Genomic DNA, 20,453 nt, shown 5'->3' on the forward strand with positions numbered 1-20,453 from the left:
AACAGCTCACTCTGTACAGACACTGGACAGCGATTCCGTGTCCCTGGTCCCGTGTTTACTAAGCACACGTGGAGTCCGTGGATGAAGCTGCCCGGCAGGGAGCAGCCAGACGGTCCCGCACAGCTGCCCGGGGCCGCTGAGCGCTGGTCCACGCTGCACGCCCACCGAGAGGGAGGGACGGGCCGGCCACTGCTGCTCACCCAGCACGACCGCCACGCTTGGTGCCAGGACAGCCCATCGGTTACAGGTTTCACTGTGTCCCCCAGAAAAGAGATCTTCAAGTCCTAACCCCAGGGGAACCTGTGCACATGACCTAATTGGGAAACAGGGTCTTTGCAGATGTAGTGAAGATGACATCATAGGTGTCTGCATCAGAAAAGGGAACTGCAGACACACACACACAGGGGAGAAAGACCCGTGATGACACAGGCAAAGACTGGGGTGATGCGTCTGCAAGCCACGGAATGCCGGGGACTGCTGGGGACCCCAGAAGCTAGGAGGGCCTCCAGAAGGAACCAGCCCTGCCCACACCTTGCCTTCAGACTTCTGGCCTCAGACTGTGAGAGAACACACGTCTGTGGTCGTAAGGCCCCCAGTGTGTGCTGCTTGGTCACTGAGCCCTGGGAAACCAATACACCACACGAGTCACACCCAGTCTTGTCCTCCACCCCCTCAGGCTTGGCTAGAAGGGAATCCAGCTCTTCCTTGAGACTGTACTCCCCAAACATTTCCAGGGGTCCCCAAGAAGGCTGTGACATAAGCTGGGCAGCATCCCTGCAGGCTGTTGTCTCTCTGCCTGTGAGGACGAGGTTTCGCTTCACTCCCACGGGGGGCTCCGGGGAAGGGGCTGGGCTGGGCTGCATCTCCCTAAGCTTTCCAGGAGCAACTTGGGGCCTCTGTCAGCCCGGAGGCAGGAGGGAGGGATGCTGCACACTTCCCGTGCCAGCCCCGCCCAGGGCCAGTTCAACGTGCACCACGAGGAGGAGATTTCAGAAACCAGACAGGCAGGGTGCCGGGGACAGCATGAGAAATAGAGAGAGGGGAGGTGAGCCTCACCAGCCTTGGGAGGCAGACACCATGAAGAGCGCCCTTTCACAGCTGGGGAGCTGAGGATCCGAGAGGGTCACTCATCAGCCAGGGCCAGACACCAAGGGAGGCGTGGTTACAAGTCGGGCTCCGGCCCGCACCGCCTCCCAGAGAAGAAACCCAAGGCTCACGGAGAGCAGGGCGCCACCGCCCACCCCATCCCAAGGGCCCGGAGGTTCAGGCCCGGCCAGATGCACCCAAGGCCACTCAGCTACACAGCACAGGAGTCACGATCTGAACCCAGGTCCAGAGAAGGCAAGCCATCAGCACTCTGATACCACGGGCTTCTACCGACTAACACAGCCAAACACTAGGCCTTCAGGAAGCAGCCTGTGAAAGGCAAAGACAAAAGCCGACGAGCAGAAACTTCCAGCCGTTGGAACAGGGCATGGCTGTGGGTTCACGCAGAAGGACGGGGGAGGCGCCATGTGTCCACCCCCCAGAAGGAAGCCTGCCAACAAAAAGCACGCGTCTGCTGAACGCTGAAAGGCTCAAACGGGCTGATCAAGTTGCATCTGCATATATATTCCCATTTTTTAATATTCAAGAAGTTAAAACTTGTAATATTTTTTTTTTAATTTTTTAATTTTACTTATTTATTTTTGACCCCCTTGGGTCTTCGCTGCTGCACGCAGGCTTTCTCTAGTTGCGGCGAGCGGGGGCTCCTCTTTGTTGCGGTGCGCGGGCTTCTCACTGCGGTGGCTTCTCTTGTTGCGGAGCATGGGCTCTAGGCGCACAGGCTTCAGTAGCTGTGGCTCGCGGGCTTCAGTAGTTGTGGCATGTGGGCTCAGTAGTTGTGGCTCGTGGGCTCTAGAGCGCAGGCTCAGTAGTTGTGGCGCATGGGCTTAGCTGCTCCGTGGCATGTGGGATCTTCCCGGACCAGGGCTCGAACCCGTGTCCCCTGTGTTGGCCCGCGGATTCTTAAGCACTGCGCCACCAGGGAAGCCCCCAATACTTTTTTAATAATTTGGGCTTCTTGCATGTTTAGCTGTTAGCGGTGGCTTCTCTTGTTGCGGAGCACGGGCTCTAGGCGCGCGGGCTTCAGTAGTTGTGGCACATGGGCTCAGTAGTTGTGGCTCGTGGGCTCTAGAGCGCAGGCTCAGTAGTTGTGGCGCATGGGCTTAGCTGCTCCGTGGCATGTGGGATCTTCCCGGACCAGGGCTCGAACCCGTGTCCCCTGTGTTGGCCCGCGGATTCTTAAGCACTGCGCCACCAGGGAAGCCCCCAATACTTTTTTAATAATTTGGGCTTCTTGCATGTTTAGCTGTTTCTTTGTGAGCAGCTACTTGCTTTGCTGGCCATCGTGGAGCAGACACGCCCTGTGGAAGCTCCGCTCACAACGCAGGTTGCTCGATGCCTGCTGGTCTAGGGCCCAGGGATTCAGAGGCATCCCTGGCTCCTCGGGGCAGGTGCTGGACACGCTTCTGGCGCTCCTCGGCCAAACAGGTGTATGGGCCTGGATCAGACCGGTCCCAGGCACCGGGGCAAGTTCATAAATCAAAAGGAATAAACACAGGTTTGCTTGACTCCACCTCGGAAAGACGATCAGGCCCAAAGGGGAGGCAGCTTCCGATACAGGGGTGGGTGGGGTTGGCCTGGGCCTCAGGTCTCAGGCCGCAGGCCTTGGAGGGTGCTGAGGGCTGGGGGTGCAGGCAGGTGGCAGAGACGCGGGGCTCTGGGTGCATCTGCTTTACACGCGGATCCAGTGGGATCTTGTTTTCCAAGGAGCTCGGCCACTTCCTCTCTGTGTGCCAACGGAAAGCGCTGGCCTGCGGACGGACGCAGGGCTGTGCTCGGCCTACAGGGGCCGTTGTGCGAACCCGACTCTTTACTCCCACTGATGGGACAGGAGGGGCAATGATCCTGCTGGAGCAGCACGTGTCACCGTCACCTGCCAGAGAACCGCTGCAGAGCAACAACGCTCGACACCACCACGCGGACGGCGCCCCTGGGTGTGCAGCGCGTGTGCAGTTCCAAGGGGCCACCTCATGTTCCCGCGTGCCACCACACGCCGGCCCCAGGACTCGCCCGCGACCTCACACACCTGCCCTCGCAGAGCTGGCACGGACAGGGGCGAGTGCTGCCGCCACCCTGGGAAACTCCCCCCTCCCACTAGCTCCCCCAGAACCCGCCCCGGCTCCACTGGGATGTGGAGACTCTTCCCTCCCCTGATCTGGGCGGGCCTTCGTGGAAGGGGCCGTGCAGCGCTGGCCACTCCCCGGCCTCGGAGGCCACCTGGTTCTCAGAACCCGGCTGCCATGCCCAGAGGGAGCCCAAGCAGCCCCCAGGCCCCACGGAGCTTCCTGCTGCGACAGCACCAACCTACCAGCCAGGCGGGCAGCCCTCTTCCGAGGGCACTGTCAGGCCACCCAGCAGGGCCATCTCTGCTGAACCCAGGGCAAAACAAACAACTGCTATCTTGATCCATGAAGCTTGGGGCAATTTGCTTCCCAGAAGCAGGTAACCAGCATAGCACCTAATCCAGAGGGAACCTGAGGGCTGCCTGAGCTGAGCTGTCCAGGTGAGGGGGTTTGGTGGCCCAGAGCAGCCACTCCAAGCACAGGAAGGGGACCGGCTAACCCATCGCCACCACACGGCCCCCAGGGCCACCAAACGCAGTGGTCTGGTCCTGCGCCCGGGCCAGAGGGCAAGTGACAGACAGCAGAGTGAACACAAGCACCGGCTTGCAGGAGGCTCTGTGACCATCCCGGGTACAGAGGGTGCTGCCTGGTGGTGCAAATGGGAGGAGAAGTCACGTGTTATCTCAGATGCAGGAGCAACAGGTGGGGAGGAAGGGAAGGGGAGAGTCCAGGACAGGGTCAACCTCGGCTGAACTTTGAACTCATCGAGGTGGGGGGTCAGGAGCCGTTGTTGCTTGGACGCCCCCCTCCAAAAACCCTGGTCTGATGAGGCACTGGAATTAAAACTGCCCCAGCGATTCCAACGTGCACCCAAGGCTGAGAGCGACGGGTCTCAGACGAGGCCAGGCGCGTGGCTGGGGTGACTGGCCACCCCGTGCGCTGCACGGGCCACCGGGCTGGAGAGAGGCCCGAGGGCAGATGAAGGGCCCCGTTCAGGACTCGGGACACCGCTAGGTGCCTCTCCTCGCCCACAAGGACGGTGAGGGACGGTGGAACTTTCCTGCTCTTCTCTGCGTTAATATCATAACATCCACCTATTTCTACATTTTGTATCTTGATAGCAACAGAAGCCACCAGACACTGTGTCAGGAATCCACGGTGCCCCCATGTGGGAACGGAGCAGAAAGGAGTGGGAAGGACACCCCGCAGTCCAGTCGGGACATGAGACGCTTTTGTTCCAGGAGCCACCAGCTGTCTCTGATTGAACCTCGCGACCACCAGGACCGAGTCCTGACCTCCCCGCAGTCCCAGAGCAGCAGCCTCCAGCCTGAGCAGGCGCCAGAGTCTCCTCAGCCTTGTTGGAACACAGGTGGCTGGGCCACCCCGGACATTCGGATGCAGCGGGTCAGGTGGGGCCTGAGAACGTGCGTTTCTAGAGAGGCGATGCCATGCTGCGCCCTGTGGACCAGGATCTGAGAATCGCTGTCACAGAGAACATCGTAAGTTCTGTCTGACGGCCAAGAAAAGAGGGTTGAGGACATACCCTGTCACACCTCCTAACCTCAAGATGCGGAGGGAGTAGCGATTTTAAGGAAACACTCCTTTACAACAAAGGGGGATTCAGCAATTAAAAGGCACAAAATGCAAAATCATGAATAAATCTCAAGATAATTATAGAGCGTGAAAGAGGCCAGACAAACAGCACATCCTGCGAGGGCTCCATTTGTATAAAATTCTAGGAGAGACAGGTCAACGCTGTGGATGGACTGTCCCCAGGGGCTGAGCCGTCCTGGTGTCTCAGTGCAGAGCCTCTGTGAGGGCAGAGGGCGCTCAGCCAGGGCAGACGGGACACAGCCCCGGGGACTCGGGACCACGGAAAGTGGGGCCACCGCCAGGCAAAGGAAAGAGCTGGGGCGGGGCGGGGGGAGCAGTTGTGGGAACAAGTTGGGCCCTCCTGAGTCCTAGAGCACGTCATCCCTGAGGTCCTCCGGAGGGGACAGAGGACTGTGGCCAAGGGGGTCAGGGATGAAGACGAGGCTCGTGCCTTCCAGAAGCTCACCTTCCAGGGATCCCGACAGCTACCTTAAATGACCGTGAATGCCATTTTGGGGGGCCTACAGGTATATTTCGAGTGGGCAGACAGGACCCCCGACAGTGATATGTCGACGACAGCCCGCCTTTGTCGCCACCAAGCTGAGATCTGAGAGGCGCCGGGCCAGTGGAAGGCGGAGGCGCCATTCACACTCCACAACAGAAAAGCGTCCAGAAAGCACAGGCTGCTGAGCGGGTTTACAGCGAGATCGTTCACCCCTTTCTGACAGCGCTTCCTTGCCATGTAATTTGGCGGTTATTCGCCTGCAGAAGCGTCAGCAGCTTTTCCCGAAAACAGAGGCAGGAGCCCTCAGCAGCGGCAGCCCAGCCGTGAGAGCCCTCCGGCACTTGCTCGGGACCCGGGGAGGGGGGACCGGCTGCTGGCGACCCGGTCTGAAATCATAACGGAGCAGGTGAGCGCAGAGAACGCGTCCAACCATCGGGCACGAACTGCCCCAGTCCCGCCCAGGTGAGCATCTGCTTCCAGCGCCCCAAGCCCCGAGAGTCCCACCTAGGGATGAGGGTGTCCCTGGAGGCCGGGCGGCTCGCGGTGCCCCCACCCCAGGCCTCTGCGCCAGGAGCAGACACTTCCCGGCAGCTGAGCGGTCACAGGACACAGAAGAGCCACACTCGATGCAGGACCCACACTTTGGCGAGTCGTAGACGGTCCTCTTCAAACACAGTCTTCAAAATAATAATAAGATGCCTCCTGCTACTGTAAAGTATAAAAGCCAGAAATGCATGCTGGCTCCGCAGGGCAGGCACCTGCGGACCGGACACCACGTGGGGTGCTGCCAGGGCTCAGGTAGAAACGGCACCTGCATGTCACTCGAACTACTTCACGATGGAAGAGGAGGCCTCTGATTCTGACGTGCTGGGCAGCAAGGGGTTAAAAAAAAAAAACCTTTTAGGAAATCTGCAATTCTGACATGCGGCCCTGGGAGCAGAAAGGAGAGGGGCGCAGGGACAGCCACCGGGGGCATGGGGACAAGGGGACAGGCGGCCAGCGTCCAGAGAAGGGAGGCTCTGAGGACATGCTCAGCCGAGAAGCCTGGTCCCCAAAGAGAGGCGGTGCTGGCCCCGAGGGCTCCCGGCCCCGCGCACACTCCCCAGGCCTGTGCCACACACACCACCTGCCCCCCCCCATTCACACGGTCATGACAGGCGGAAGCGTGACTTAAAGGACCAGGAAGCCAGCACCCCTGCCTGTCTCCCCATGGCACCGCAGCGCGGGCATCACGGTGCGGCGTCAGCAATCAGGAGGCGCCTGTCGCCTGCCACGCTACTGGACTTCCATAGGAGGCAAGGCACCTTTGTCGTTATCCCGCGGACGAGGGGGACAGGAGCGCCTGGATTCCAAGGGCCTGAGAAGGGGGGAAGCAGCCCAGCCGGAATCACAACGAGCGGGGCCAGTGCCTCTGCCCCGCGAGGTCTCGGCCACACCAGCAAAGAGTCCGTGAGGCCGCACCTGGGAGCAGATCTGCGGGGTATAAACAAGGCAACAGGAGCTGGGCACACAGGGAGGGCAGCTGGAGTGGCCACAGACAGCGGGAGAGACCCGCAGAGAACGCATCACGGCCTCTCTGAACCTCGGTTTTCTCTTCCAAAAAATGGAGTAAACAGCCGCCACTTGGGGAACGGCTGCACATCCGCGTTGGGCTCACATGCCCTCTGCTCTGACCCTCCCGACAGCCTGTCCTGCGGGTCCCGGCCCCGGACAAACGCCGGTGGCAGCGACGGGTACCCTCAGCTGATTCCCTACAGCTTAAAAATGTCCCGCCGAGAAACCACGGACCGAGAAAAAGGTTATCTTAAAACACAGCACGGCAGCTACTGAAGATCAATATATCCGAAACTTTAGAAGTTTAACAGTAACCACAGAAATAAACCCAGAATCGAGGGATTACCACCTACTGCCTAGTCAAGTTAAGAAAAATAACTTTAGTTAAAAAGCCTGATGACGACAAGGGTGAAGAGATCGTCACTCTCACGTATTGCCGGTCACGACATCCACGCAATGCCCCTGAAGAGCGACTCGCATCAAGCACCTTGGACACCGCCACGCCCATTCACCCTGTAAGGCCACTCCTGCGATCTGTCTTAAGGGACTATTAATACAGAAAAAGCTCTAAACACAGAGAGGTCACATCACAGTCATAATTGCACTGCGAGGCTGACCCACCACCTTTAGGCAGACGATAATATAACCACAGGGCAGGATATCATCAGGATATCATGCAACCCTTTAAAGCGATGGCTGTAGGCGGAAAAGAAAAACAAAGAGCGGCATGATGGGGCAGTATAACAAATGCAGAAAGCAAAACTGTATATGACGCGCGGTTACTGCGTTTAAAAAACTGCCAAGAAAAGATGCAGAAGAGACGCTAGCATGCTTCCACAGTGGCTAGTTACGTCGGGGAGGGTTTTCTTTTCTCTAAAAAGTTTCTGCGACATACTCTCAGGGTGAAATAAAAGAATACAAATGTTAGAAAACAAGCGGAGAAGGAGGCCCACTGGGAATTCAATCGTGGTCTAGGGTTTATCTACAGCAGTGCAGCTGGTACCAGCCAAGGGGGCCTTGATGTTCAGCGGCCCCAGGGCAGGCTTGGACTTTGCTCGGCGGGCTCCTCTGCACTCACGGTTAAGTACAAAGAGGTCTGCGGAGGAGCCAGGTTAGCACGTGGAAAGCTCGACGCTCACACAGCGAGAGGAAGCCAATGGCTGGCCCAGGACACCGTCCTCATGTCACAAAGCCTGGTCTCCCAGGGCCCAGGAAGAAGCCAAAGCCCACCAGCCGTGCTGAGTGGCCACCCCAGGGCACCACGGCCTTCTCCTCGTGGTCGTTAACAAAAGGTCACGGAAAACTGGCCTGGAAACCTCGAGGATACTCCCCACACTTGGGATGCACCAGGCCAAGCTCCAGAAGGCAATTCGCAGGCTAACTTTTACTTTTTGAATTGCTTCCGGAGGACGTAAAAATCAGGGCAATTACCGGGCAACGCTAGACCCGTAAAGAAGAGTCTATAAACCCAGGGCACAGCGGTTGGGAGAAGCGCCCCTGCGTGGACGGCCAGGACGTCTGCCAGGAGCTCTCAGCACGTGTCCCCCGGCACACCCACGAGGCGTCCTCACCCCCAACGCCGCTCCTGAGTCAAGAGCAGCGGGTGCCCTGCCGGGGCGCCAGGCTCAGCGAACCAGATGGCCCCGCCCCGCCCCACGCAGGGCATTCACAGCGGGGGAAGCCAGGCAAGGACGGCGACTCTCATTCAGTGTCCCTGTGCACCTGGGGGTCCTGCAAGGGCACGGGGTCGGCACACGAGCAAGGCCCGGTGGGGGTAGGTGTCCCAGTGCCTACTGTGACTCTGCCTGTCCCACCCCCACTCAGGCCTGGCAGCCGCCATCACAAGCACCTGAGATCCCACGTCTACCCTGCCCTTTGCCCTCTGCCCTCCGCCTGGTAAGGAGGCCTGTGTAACCAGGGGCAGGGGTCGAGGCGGAGCAAGTGCACATGCTGGGGAACACATCGGGCCCCGCCTCCCAGCAGGCCCACCCAGAGAGCCCAGAGGGGCCGGGCCACACCTGGGCTGCGAAAGTGGGCCAGCAAAGAGCCGATGCCACCCCTCCTCGCCCAACAACGATGAACTCTGTCCTTCCCAGGGCAGCACTGCCTGGGCCTGGCGGACCCCAGGAAGTGTCACCACGGAAGGTCCACGCACGCCATGTGAGTCGCAGGCCCTCCCCTGGGCTTCCTGTCTCGCCCACACGCAGGGAGCCAGCTCCTGCTGGGCGGTGGCCTCAGCTGGGCCCCTCCTCTGCTGGTCTCTCATTCCTGCTCTCACCCCTTGGGCTGACAGCAATCTAGCCTTTCATTTAAGGCACAAGTGAACGAGTCCTTCCTTTTGCCCTCAACCCACACCTACGGGGAAGCCCAGCCCGAGTGGCCTAGGGAAGAGGCAAGCGCACGATGCCTGCACAGCCCCTTCGGTCACCAGACGGGGGCAAAGCCCAGGCTTTTGAACAGAGGGCCTCCCGAGGGCAGGTGAACACAGGGCATCAGTAGATTCTGTGGCAAAAAGAAGCCTGAGCCTGAGCACGGCTGAGGGACCCCAGCCCCGTGCCGCAGCCTGGTGGCCGCAGGCGGGAGGGCGCTCTTCCCTGCGTCTCCCAGAGCCAGCCTCCCAGGGCGCGTGCACACACGGAGACCCTCGAAACGCCACCAGCTCCACGTCCCACGCAGCTGCCGGCTCCCAGAGCAGCCTCCTGAGGGCACATCCCGGCGCCCTGTGAACATGCTGGCCTGGCCTCCCCTCCCTGCCTGGGGCTGCCCCTCGTCTGCGCTCCCACCGCCCAAGGTGCTGAGGGGCTGGACGGCCACGCCCAGTGCAGGTGACCAGCTCAGTGGCCACAGAGACACACCTCAGGGATCGTCACTCCCTTCCCAGCCCCGTCAGAACGCCCGGGCTCTGCAGCCGGCGGGGCTGGGCTGGAGGCCAGACGCCTCCTCGCCCTCTCCGTGCGCCCGGGGCCACCGCATAGGGACACATCCTGTCTCCTCTGGGTCTCCTCCAACAGCCCCCTTGAGCCTTCTGTCCAGAGGCCAAAGGATGTCAGACAAGCGGCTTCAGGTCACAGTGCAGATGAAACATTCATAAACGCGTCATTTTAAAGCTGAGCTCAAATGCAACAGAGCTATTACCCTCAGTATAACCCTGCGCAAGGCCTCCAGCCCCCTCACCTGAAACGCGCGCACACGAGACCCTGGACACCCAGCCAGGGCTCCAGCAGCCCCGCTTTGGGGGGAACGTGGCGATTGCCCGCGGCAGCGTCGGCCGGCACCGTGACTCCGCGGGAGCTGGAACCCAGGAGACGGGGCCACCGTGTCAGGGAGACGCGGAGCCAACAGGAACACGTTCTGGATGCGAACCCCTGTCATTTCTGCCCACGCACCCCAGGTCCACACCCAGAGCCCGAAGACCAGGTCGGATGCCAACACCAGGCCCGGCCTTTAGATGTGGGCTGCACGTGTGTCCCCAGGGGTCTCTCCCTCCTCCGCTGTTCTCTGTGGTTCGGTCCCTCACCAGCTGTTCCTGGTCATCCCCTGGGTGCACCTAACCAGTCGCTAAGGGACTGGGGGCCTGTCCCAGAGTCCACAGCCTGCCAGGACCGGAGGTCGGTGGTGCACCTACAGGGAAGTGACAAGACGCGCAGACCCCTAGCAAGGACTGAGTGGCACAGGTCTCACTCAGCCTGAGCCACGCCTGCAGAGGGAAGACATCTCCACAGTCCCCGAGCCCTGAATAAGTTCTGATAAAGCCATCCTGATGGAGATATGAGGAAAGAAAGTCTTAGCATCACTAAGGACGTTCTCCATACTTCTTCAATACTACCTCTAAATCCCCAGGCCACTGGTTTAATGCTGCCCTGGAGCAGGGGGTACAGCCCTCTTCCAGCTCCTCCCCGCAAACTCAGCAGGGAGCACAGTCTCACTGAACATGCTCCTTTCTATAGCCTTCGCCAGCTGACAGTGACCTACGCCTGCTTCCTGGAGGGGGGCCCACGTGAAATGCTTACGACCTCAAACCTTAATGGGCTTATGAAAAAGTATGTTGTAAGGCGACCTGCTTCTCAGTCTGATTAGATTAACCCAATCCGTCAGGCTCACCGCCGCCTGAGTCACTGAGAATCGCGCTGCAGAGCCCTGAAGGTTCAGGAGGGCCGCGCGGCTGGCACGCTGCTCGGCACCCCGCCGGCTCTGCACCGAGCGCTCTCTCCACCACCAGGCGCCGCAACCCACACTCCTGAGGGCACCGCAGAGTGTGAAGGCCCAGGGCCACCTTCCAGGGGAGTCGAAGAGCAGGTCCCAACGACCCCTGGAAATGCAGGGCCACGGAACAGAGGATGGAGCCTCGGGAAAGCCTGCACATCGTCTGAACGCAGCACCAGTCGCTAAGGCGGCAATGACCCAAAGATGAGGCTGGACCAGCAACGGGGCAGAGCCTGCAGCTCCGGGCCCTCCTGCACGCCTGGCCCCTCCGCTGCGTCCACACGAACACCTCGGCAGGATGCCCGGCCGCCCTGCCAGCCCCTCCCCTGGGCCCCAGGGCTCCATCCGCCACTGCCCAGCGCGAGGATGCGGGGCTGGCGAGAACCATGACGGAGAGCTGAGCGCCCGGCGCCTTCACCAGAGCCCCGAGGCGGCCCTCACAGCAGCAATGGGGACTCTTCACGGGTGGGACTGGCAGTGTGGCCACAGCTCCAGGTGAGCATCACAGGTGGAGCTAGAGGCGTGGCCACGGGAGCAGGCTCTGTTCTCCTTTACGGACAGGAAACCAAGGTTTGCAGAGATCAAGTCACCATCTGGGAACACAGCTGGCCCACCTCCGCGGATGAGACCGTAGGCCTGCCGCCCCCCACGGCCCCTGTCCTGTCCCGGCCCCCAAACACCCCGGGAACAACCACACCCAGCACAGACCCTGCAGTGCAAGCCGTGCCCACCTGCCTCTTCCAGCCTTGGAACACGCTCTCCCTCCCATGCAAGCTGCCCCTGCTTCGCTCCGAGCCAGCTCTGTGCCCCGTCCTCCGCAAGAACTCCCCGTGTACCCTCCGACCCTCAAGGTCCCCTCGGGAAGCCTCCTCAGCACCCCTGGGCAGAGTGCAGTGCCCCCCAAGTCCCCGGCGCCTACTTCATTACTTCCATCACAGCGCTTCCTGCCCGGGCTGTAACTACATCACGTGTCCACCTCTGCCCCAGGCTGCGGACCCCTAGGGGGCAGGGATGCTGCCTCGCATGTCTCAGTGGAGTCCCGGAGCCCCACTCCGCCCTGTATTTTGTGCACCAGGGTTTACATTGTACTTGGTGGGCAGGCAGCTGGGTGGAGGGAGGGAGGGAAAGAAGGGCGGATAGAAGGAAAGACGGATGCCTGTAGGACATCAGAAGATACGCCCCCTTTGGGCCTAGAAAAGTGTTACTAGTAGAACTAACTTGCATTTCCAATGAGAACTGAAATACAACTCCATGGACTGACAGGCTGAACTCCAAATTCAAAGTTGTTTCTGGGAAGGCACACACCCCCGCCTCCCAACCTTTGCAAAAAATTTTCTTTCATCTGAAAGCATTAGTGGGCACCAAGCCCGTGCTCACTCTGTGTGGACATCAAGGACAGGTTTGAAAACTCAAAGGCCCCAGGTGAGGGCTTCATCTGCCGCAGGCCTCCACAGCCCGCCTCTCCGCCGACAGCTGCCGCCTCCTGCCGCCTGCCTGCAAGCCTCCGGAGCAAGTGCCAGGCCTCCGCCGGCTGGCCAGGGCCCCTCTCCTCGAGGGCCAACAGGCGTCTCCAGCACAGGAAGCCCGACAGGACTCCTCCCTCCCACGCCCTCTCCAGTCTACCCCACTCCATCTTGCCCAACACACTAAACGCACCTGAACCATCTCCTGCGGCCGGAACGCGAATGCATGAATTATCTCCTGCTGCGCGACAGACCCCAGGAACCGGGGCAGGACAGGCACCCCTTCTCTTGCTGTCTGCGTGGCTCAGGCCTGGGCAGCTGACAACGTGGCAGCAGCTCCCCTCGGAGCAGGCCAGGGTGGGAGCAGAGACACGGGGTCACAGTCTCAGAGGTGACATCCCCACACGCTTGCTGGATCCCCTTGTAGGAACTGAGTCACCACCTGCAGCCCACACTAGGGGGCGGTGCCCACAGGAGGGCGGGAGACGGACACCAGGCAGCGGGCACCACTGCGGGCCCTTCCAGAAGCATCCCCCGACCTAGCCTCGTCTCTCACTCTTCAGCCCGTCCCCCTGACTCCACCTTCAAACTTCAGGGTGTACATAAAGTCTGGAAACACCCGTACTGTACCCTTCACCAGATGTCCCAGCCTGGAGATGCCCGGGCACCGGGCACAGTCACACGCGGTGCCTGATTATTGCAGATCCAGCTCTGCTCGTGCCTCTCGCCTGGAGCCTGTGGGCCTCTCCACACGGCCCCCACCCCGTCCCGGCCGGGCTCTCAGGACGCCGTTAGCCTGAAATGCTCTTCCCCGAGAGCCCCTCCCAAAACTCCCGTCACACAGCAGCGCCCCTGCAGGGCCACCTCCTGCGGACCACCTCCCTCCCCGCCACTGCCCCTGGCTGCACAGCCCTGTGCCCCCCCAACACACACAGCCAGGCCCACCTCCTCCCCAGGGTTTGCTTGGGCTCCCTGGCCGGGAGGCGGGCTCTGTGAGATCAGGACCCACCTCTTCCGTGGCTGGGTCCCCAGCGCCGAGGACAGGGCCAGGCCCACAGCAGGTGCCCAACAAACGAGCACTGACTGTGACTCCGGGGCCCGGGCGGCCACAGGGGTCCCACGCCGCCAGGCTCCTTCCCGGGAGGCCGGGAAGTCTGCTGAAGTGCAGGGGCGGCCTCCCCTCTGGCGACAGCTTGCTCGCCGCCTCCAAGGATAGGGAGGCTGCACCAATGGGGAGACTTCACCGAAAATGGTGCAAACGGCCACGTGTGCCGCAGCAGACGAGGCATCTCAGGATCAGAGCCAGCTCAGGGTCTCGGGGCATGCAGGGCTCTGCGGCAGCCAGCAGGGGCCCTGGCATGTGAGGGGGCAGCTGGCAGCTGGCCTTCAACAGGCCCGGAGGCCCTGCCCTGCCCCCTGCCCCTGCCCCTGACTGGTGCGGCCAGGAGCTATGAGACACGGCTAGGCCCCCAGGACCCTGGGGGAGCTCAACACACAGCCCTGCCACCGCACGAGAGCAGAAGTCTGCAGCTCGGTCCCCTGCCCTCACACACAGGGAGCTGTAGGGTGCCAGCTCCTCAGACCGCAGCCCCACTGTCCCCGCACATGGCAGAGTGCTCGGCCAGGGCCTGGGACACGCGGATGGCGGAGGTCCAGGTGGTGGGACCCTGCTTGGGCCACACGCCGCTGGAATGACGCAGAGGCCAAGTCACTTGAGCTCCGAGACCCCAGTTCCAATTTCTGTAAAAACTGGTTGATAACAGTGACAGCCTGGCAATAGAACCCAGAATCTGTACAGCTCTACAGTTTACAAAATACCGGGGACAGCGGTGTGCGAAGAAAAGGGCTCTTACCTAGCACCCACTGTGCACATGGTGCTTTCTAAGCTCCGCGCGGGAAGCACCCAGTTCCCCACGAGTCTGGCTGGCGTGGCCGCGTCTGCCCCCGGGCCCGAACAGCAGCGCAGCTGTGCAGCCCACGTGGTCCCCGGGCCCAAAATGCTGCCTGCCTCGCCTTTACAGGACCCGTCTGCCGATCCTTGCATTAGAAACTCCTCCTTAGTCCCAACAGCAATCCTAGGAGCTGAGCTTCAGGACACTGGACCTGCCCAAGGCTATGAGGACAGCGCTGGGCTAGGATGGAGAGTCCGTTCTGCCAGAGTCCCAGAGGTCACAGTATCCACGGGGCTTACATGGAGCATCCAAACAAATCCTTACGTTCCATTTGGCCACAGAAGAGCGAGTCGGAGCTTTATTGGTAGAAAATGCCCTCCTGCCACTTCCCTCTGACGGCGTGTGTGCCGAGAGCCAGGGCCAAGGGCCGGGAGCACCACCCCAGGCTGCTCTGAGGCTCGAGTGAGATGGCCCTGCACCAGGAGGGAGGGGCGGTGAGAAAGGGAGCAGCTCGCCAGCCAGGCCCCCAAGAGTGTGTATCCACATTTCCTCTCCTGTGTCAACAGCCGGCCCCTAAAGATGCACTCGGGGACATGAGCAGCACGTATACATTCTTAATTAGAACTCCAGTGGCCTTTAAACGCCACTAAGAAGGAATTTAATAAATGCTTTAAGCCAGTGAAGCCACCTTGCAACACTCACCTGGCAAAAGGAAGTTTTTCCCTTTCTTCTAACAATCACTAGGTTGTGGGAAACGTCAGCCTCCGTGGGGACCCTCAGCACGCCCTCACCTACCCAAGCCGCAGTCCTCGGGATGGGGCGGGGGCCACTGCCATTCCTAAGTCACACACATCATCACCTCTGCGTGGACACGAGGCTGTGATGCCCCCTCCCCTGGCCCGGGGCCAGTGATGGGTATCAGCCAGTGATGGGAAGACCTCAGTGAGAGCCGGAATGGGAAGGAAAGAAGTTACTAGAATGTAGAGAACAGATAGCACCGTTCTGAGAAACTGGCTCTCACATTTCCGTTCCAGAAAGCTGCTGACGTTCTTTTTCACTCCAAGACAGGTCCCAGCAGAGCACACCCTTCTGAATCAGCCTCAGGGCGCCGGGGAAGGAGGGACAGGGACAGAGCTGTCCACCACCCGGCGCGCCCACCTCTTCGGTTCTACCGACAAGCCCGTCAGCTTGGAAATGCCCGGGGTTTCCCACCGCGGCCCCCTCCCTGCACAGGCGCACCTCTCAGAGGACAAGGGGCTCCAGCCAAGTCCATTTCCTCACATTCTCCCCAGGGCTGGCTCGAGTCACTGCCCCGCCGGACCTGCACCTGACGGCTGCTGCCCGATGCCCAGAGGTCCTGACCTGCCCGCTGCTGCCCGATGCCCACGGGTCCTGACCTGCCCGCTGCTGCCCGATGCCCATGGGTCCTGACCTGCCCGCTGCTGCCCGATGCCCACGGGTCCTGCACCTGCCGGCTGCTGCCCGATACCCATGGGTCCTGACCTGCCTGCGGCTGCCCGATGCCCACGGTCCTGACCCGCTGACTCCACCAGTCCCTGACAGAGCAGTGCTGCATGCAGCTACTCTGGGTGGGCCTGTTCAATATAAATCTCAGTGAACCGAAATGAAAACTAGAAATTCAGTTCCTCGGTCACACTGGTCATATTTTTCGAGTGTGGAAAACCCACGTGTGCCTAGAGGCTCCCCTCTGGGTGGTCCCGTCATCCTAGAGCCTTCTGCTGCCCTGGGGCCTCTCTCCCTGGCTCGCACTCTGGTGCGTCCTCTCCTGCCCGGGGATGCCCTCCTCCGGCTGCCCGGCCTCTTCCCCTGACCTTCCCTAAGCCACGTCGGCCACGCCCACGAGGGCCTTCCTTTTAAAGGCCGAGTAACGTTCCAGCGTGTGTGTGTGTGTGTGTGTGTGTGTGTGTGTGTGCGTGCGCGCACGTATATATAGACACACATACGTGTATACACACACAATTTCTTTATCTTTTCATCCACCGATGGACACTTGGGTCGTTCCATATCTCGGCTGCCATGAACATGGGTGCAGATACCTCTGTGAGATAATTTCATTGCCTTTAGACAAGTTCCGTAAACTTGCAGGATAAAAAAAACATCAACATACAGAACTCAGTTGCATTTCTATACACGAACAATGAACTGTTGGAGAGAGAAATTAAGAAAACCATCCCATTCACAACTGCATGAAAAACAAAACGCTTCGGAATAAATTTAACCAAGAAAGTGAAAGATCTGTTCACCGAAAAGATCTGTTCTCCTCAACTGCCCACAGGCACACCTACTCCCGTGGTCTGGGAGGAGGCCAAGCAGCTCAGACAGAAGGGCGGCTTCTGTCCCAGGAACTGCCAGGGGAGGAGCTAGCCCGGGAGTCGGGGGTTGCGGTCCCTGTGGTCAGTCGCCTGTGCCCACCAGGCCTCCAGACATAAAGTGCAGCCAGGGGCGCGGGGAGGGAGCGCAGCCCTAGGACCCACCTCTGCGCCCAGGGCACCGGGAGGGACGCACACGTTCCCCAGGACTCCGGCCACTGCCGGGAGACGCCTGAGGAGCAGCTCTGGGCTTCGCAGCGACGCAGAGGCCGACGAGCCCCGAGCCACAGCCACCGTCCGGGGCCCACCCACATTACAATAAAATAGAAGCCGCATCTGTGGCTGTTTTTCCACAGGAAAGCAATTCCAGAGAAGGTGAGTGAAACCAAAGACCCCGAGGGAGGCCCGCTGAGGCTGGAACGCAGGCCTCGGGGTGCAGAGCAGCTCTGAGCGCGGAGGGGCGAGAGCTGAAGCGCCGCTCGGTGCCCACCAGCAGGCAGGGTGCCCTGGAGCCCAAGCCCCCAAAACGCGCAGCCAAGCTGCTTTCCGGCCTGCTGCCCCAGCCCTCCGCAGCCCGGGACTGGCCCCCTAGGCCCTCAGGGCCGGACCCAGAGGGCCGGGCTTGGCTTCACTGTCCAGGTGGCAGCAGGAGGAACACCCGCGTGCCCTCCCGTCAGCCCCGCGGGGCCCTCGCTCGCTAGGGAGGGGGCCCACGCCTCCTCCGCACGGAGCGCGGGCGTGGAGGGGAGCCCACGAGAGGGGAAGCGAGGGCCGGGAGGACACGGGCAGGACGGAGCGCATCCCGGCTGCCCCGACGGCCTCAGCCCTGCGGCCGTGGACCCACAGCACAGCACAGGGGCCAGAGTTTTCTCTCTCATTTGAGGTCCTCAAAATCCACGTGTCGGCTCCAGCTATGGCGCGTGGGACACACCCTTTGCACCGGCTCCCTCTGGGAGCTGGACCGGCTGCTCAGCCACAGCAGCCTGCACGGCGGCCCGCACCCCGCGCGCCGCTCGCATGGGGCACGTCACGCACCCGGGGGGCAGGGTTCACCTCCCTGCTCTTCGGCTACTTCTGCATGATCTGCGCTTAATTGTCTTTTTTCCTCCTTGTAACTAACGTCCCTCATTCATTTTTGTGCCATCATCTAGTCCACGGCCTGGGGCACATTATGGATAGCCTTTTGTTGACACATGTCCCAAGAGGATTTTAAGCTACCTTGCTTGTAAGGGATTAAAGAGTTACTGAAACCTGTAATGGCCCAGCTGATAAACGCCCTAGTTTAAGGGAGAGTAATCCCCCGATTGCCATCCTACGATTACTATGTATTTTCATTGCCAAAAGATGCAACACAACTTCATGGTTACTTGGGCCTGTAAAATACAAATACCCCCGATTTTTAAGATGTGAAAAGGTTTATGACGAGGGTACTGTCAGCTCAACAATCAGTCCATGGTACAAATGAGTCAATTCATGACAAAATTTAATTTCAAGAAAATTAACTCAATAAAGATGCCACAAGCATAAAGATGCTTAAAGTTTTAATATCCATTAGGAGTTTTAGTGAAGTGGTGCAGGACCACAGACGCGCAGATCCATTTTCTGCTCCTCAAAATGCGACTGACTTAATACCTAATTTATTCATAATGGGGACAGTATTACAGGGGACTCTGTGTTTAATGAGGGGGGTCAGGACCTCAGTGTAACCCATCACCAGTGGAGAGCATTCAAAATTTATGGGATACGAAGTTTTGTTTCCTGCGACATAACTGAGACCTGATCGATTGCACCAGGCCAATGGCCACTTTAACCAAACAGCCCCCCAAAAATGGCTTTACATCCCAGGAAATGTGAGTGGCTAGAAATTCTGTAGCTGTCAAGTACCTAGGAAAGCAAAACCAAAGTGAGGGATTCGGATGCGCTACTGACCGGTCAATTTCTGTAGTCAACACCATTAGAACACACAGCTGCACAAAGGAAAAGCAAAGTCACAACACAGGGCTTCAGAGCCAGAACAACAGCCACAGACGCCACGCCAGGCACACGGGCACACAGGCAAACGGGCACACGGGCCGGCATGAGGAACAAAGCTCTGGGCTACTGTTCTCGATGACCTGGGAGAAATGTGCTCAGAACTAAAGGCTGGCGGGCACGGGGGCCAGCAGGGCAGCAGCTCGAGGTCCCCATCCCACGGGACGATCGCGCCATATAGACCAAGGGCTCCACTGACGAGGAGGCCGGGGGGCGAGGCCCTTCCGGCCTGCTCGGGGCCTCAGGACCCCACCACCGCCTTCGTGGACATCCATGCACGGGAGCCCAACCCTGCACCTGGGGCTCCTGCTGCCCCGCGAAGAAGCCCGTGGCCTGGGGCTCCCTCTCCCAGCCTCCAAAGGCAGCTGCCCCGTCCAAGGCCCACAAAGGGCTGGCGCCCAGTGCAGGAAAACCTTGCCTCCCCGAGTTAAGAATGAAAGCCAGCCTCTGAGGAGACGCCACGCCAAGTACACACAAGGTGCCTGCTCACCGCGAGGGATGAGGAAAGGCCAGCGTGGAACCCCCGGCACGGCCTCAGCCTCAGCAAACATCTCCAAGAAACTGGAGAGGCGTTAGAATAAGCAACGTGACAAGGGAACAAAGGTGCTTTGTTCCAGAAAATGCTGTGGAGAGGAGGAAACTTCACAGCACACTGAATCTGTCGGGGACTTTTTAAAATCTTTATCATGAGTGACTCAAAACACAGACAAGGTGTGAGTCCTGAGCGTGTGTCCGGTACGTGCAGCTCAGAGTCTCGCTGGAGTTACACCCGCCCCGGAGCCCCGGCCAAAGGGCAAACTGCACAGCGGGATGAAATCCAGCTACAGGTAAAACTATAGAAAGTTCTTTTCCCTGTCTTACATCTAGTCAGATGACAAGAACACCTGAAGTGGACTTTAAAAAGACGGCATTTCAGTGGAGAGGATGCTTCGAAGGCGAAATCGAGCACAGCAAACGGACCCAGAGCAGAAGGCGGCGGGAGGGAGGGGCGCGAGGGGCGCTCACCTGGTAGGTGTCCCACAGGCGGATGGTGCAGCGCAGGGGTACCTCGCGCATCAGCAGGTTGTTCATCCAGCGGAAGGCGAACTGCAGGTACCTCACCTCGTGCTGGTCCAGGTGCCGGTGGACTTGCCCTGCAGAGACAAACACAGGCCCCGCGGCTGTCAGCAGAGCCCCTGGAGGACTGCCCCTTCCCTGAGGCCCCGGGCTCACCTCGGAACCCCTCCAACCAGCCGAGGCACCGCCCCCAAGGAGCACGGACGGAAAAGGAACTTCCACCCCAAGACCTCAGACTCTCTTCCTCAAGGAATATGGGTGGTGACGGCAGTAACGGTAACTAGGACCACGACAGCTCCCGCGGGCGGACTGTGCGCCCCGTCTGGGATGCCCCAAGCCCCACCCCAGGAACACGGGCAGACCAGTCCTGCCCTACAGACGGCGGCACTGGTCCGAGAGGCCGGCGGACGCTCGGGGGCACGCAGCGGGGCTCAGCTGACCTTCACCCGTCTAGCCCACAGGCAGGTCCACCAGATACGGGCTGCAGTCCTGAGAGAGGGGATGGCTTCGACCACGTGCCGGCCCGGGTCCCACGGGCTCCCGGGCCCCACGGGCTCTCGGGCCCGGCCAGTTGAGGGGGCAGGCGGGCCCATCCCTGGATCCCAGGTTTGGGGCTTCTGTGAAGACAGCAGGGCCCCTGGGGAGAACCAGGCCCGAAG

At 60.3% G+C, this 20,453-nt stretch overlaps 1 protein-coding gene across 2 annotated transcripts in view; it reads right to left on the reverse strand.

Moving 5' to 3' along the window:
* Positions 1-20,453, reverse strand: part of TBC1D22A (TBC1 domain family member 22A) — a 316,529-nt gene that overhangs the window by 64,034 nt on the left and 232,042 nt on the right. For both annotated transcript variants that reach the window (XM_024737553.1, XM_024737552.1), the window contains one exon: positions 19,744-19,871. In XM_024737553.1, the coding sequence (XP_024593321.1) occupies positions 19,744-19,871 (128 nt within the window). The remainder of the gene's footprint in view (positions 1-19,743; positions 19,872-20,453) is intronic.

This window comes from Neophocaena asiaeorientalis, unplaced genomic scaffold (genome assembly GCF_003031525.2).
Source record: "Neophocaena asiaeorientalis asiaeorientalis breed wild unplaced genomic scaffold, Neophocaena_asiaeorientalis_V1.1 scaffold242, whole genome shotgun sequence".
Taxonomy (NCBI): Eukaryota; Metazoa; Chordata; class Mammalia; order Artiodactyla; family Phocoenidae; genus Neophocaena; species Neophocaena asiaeorientalis.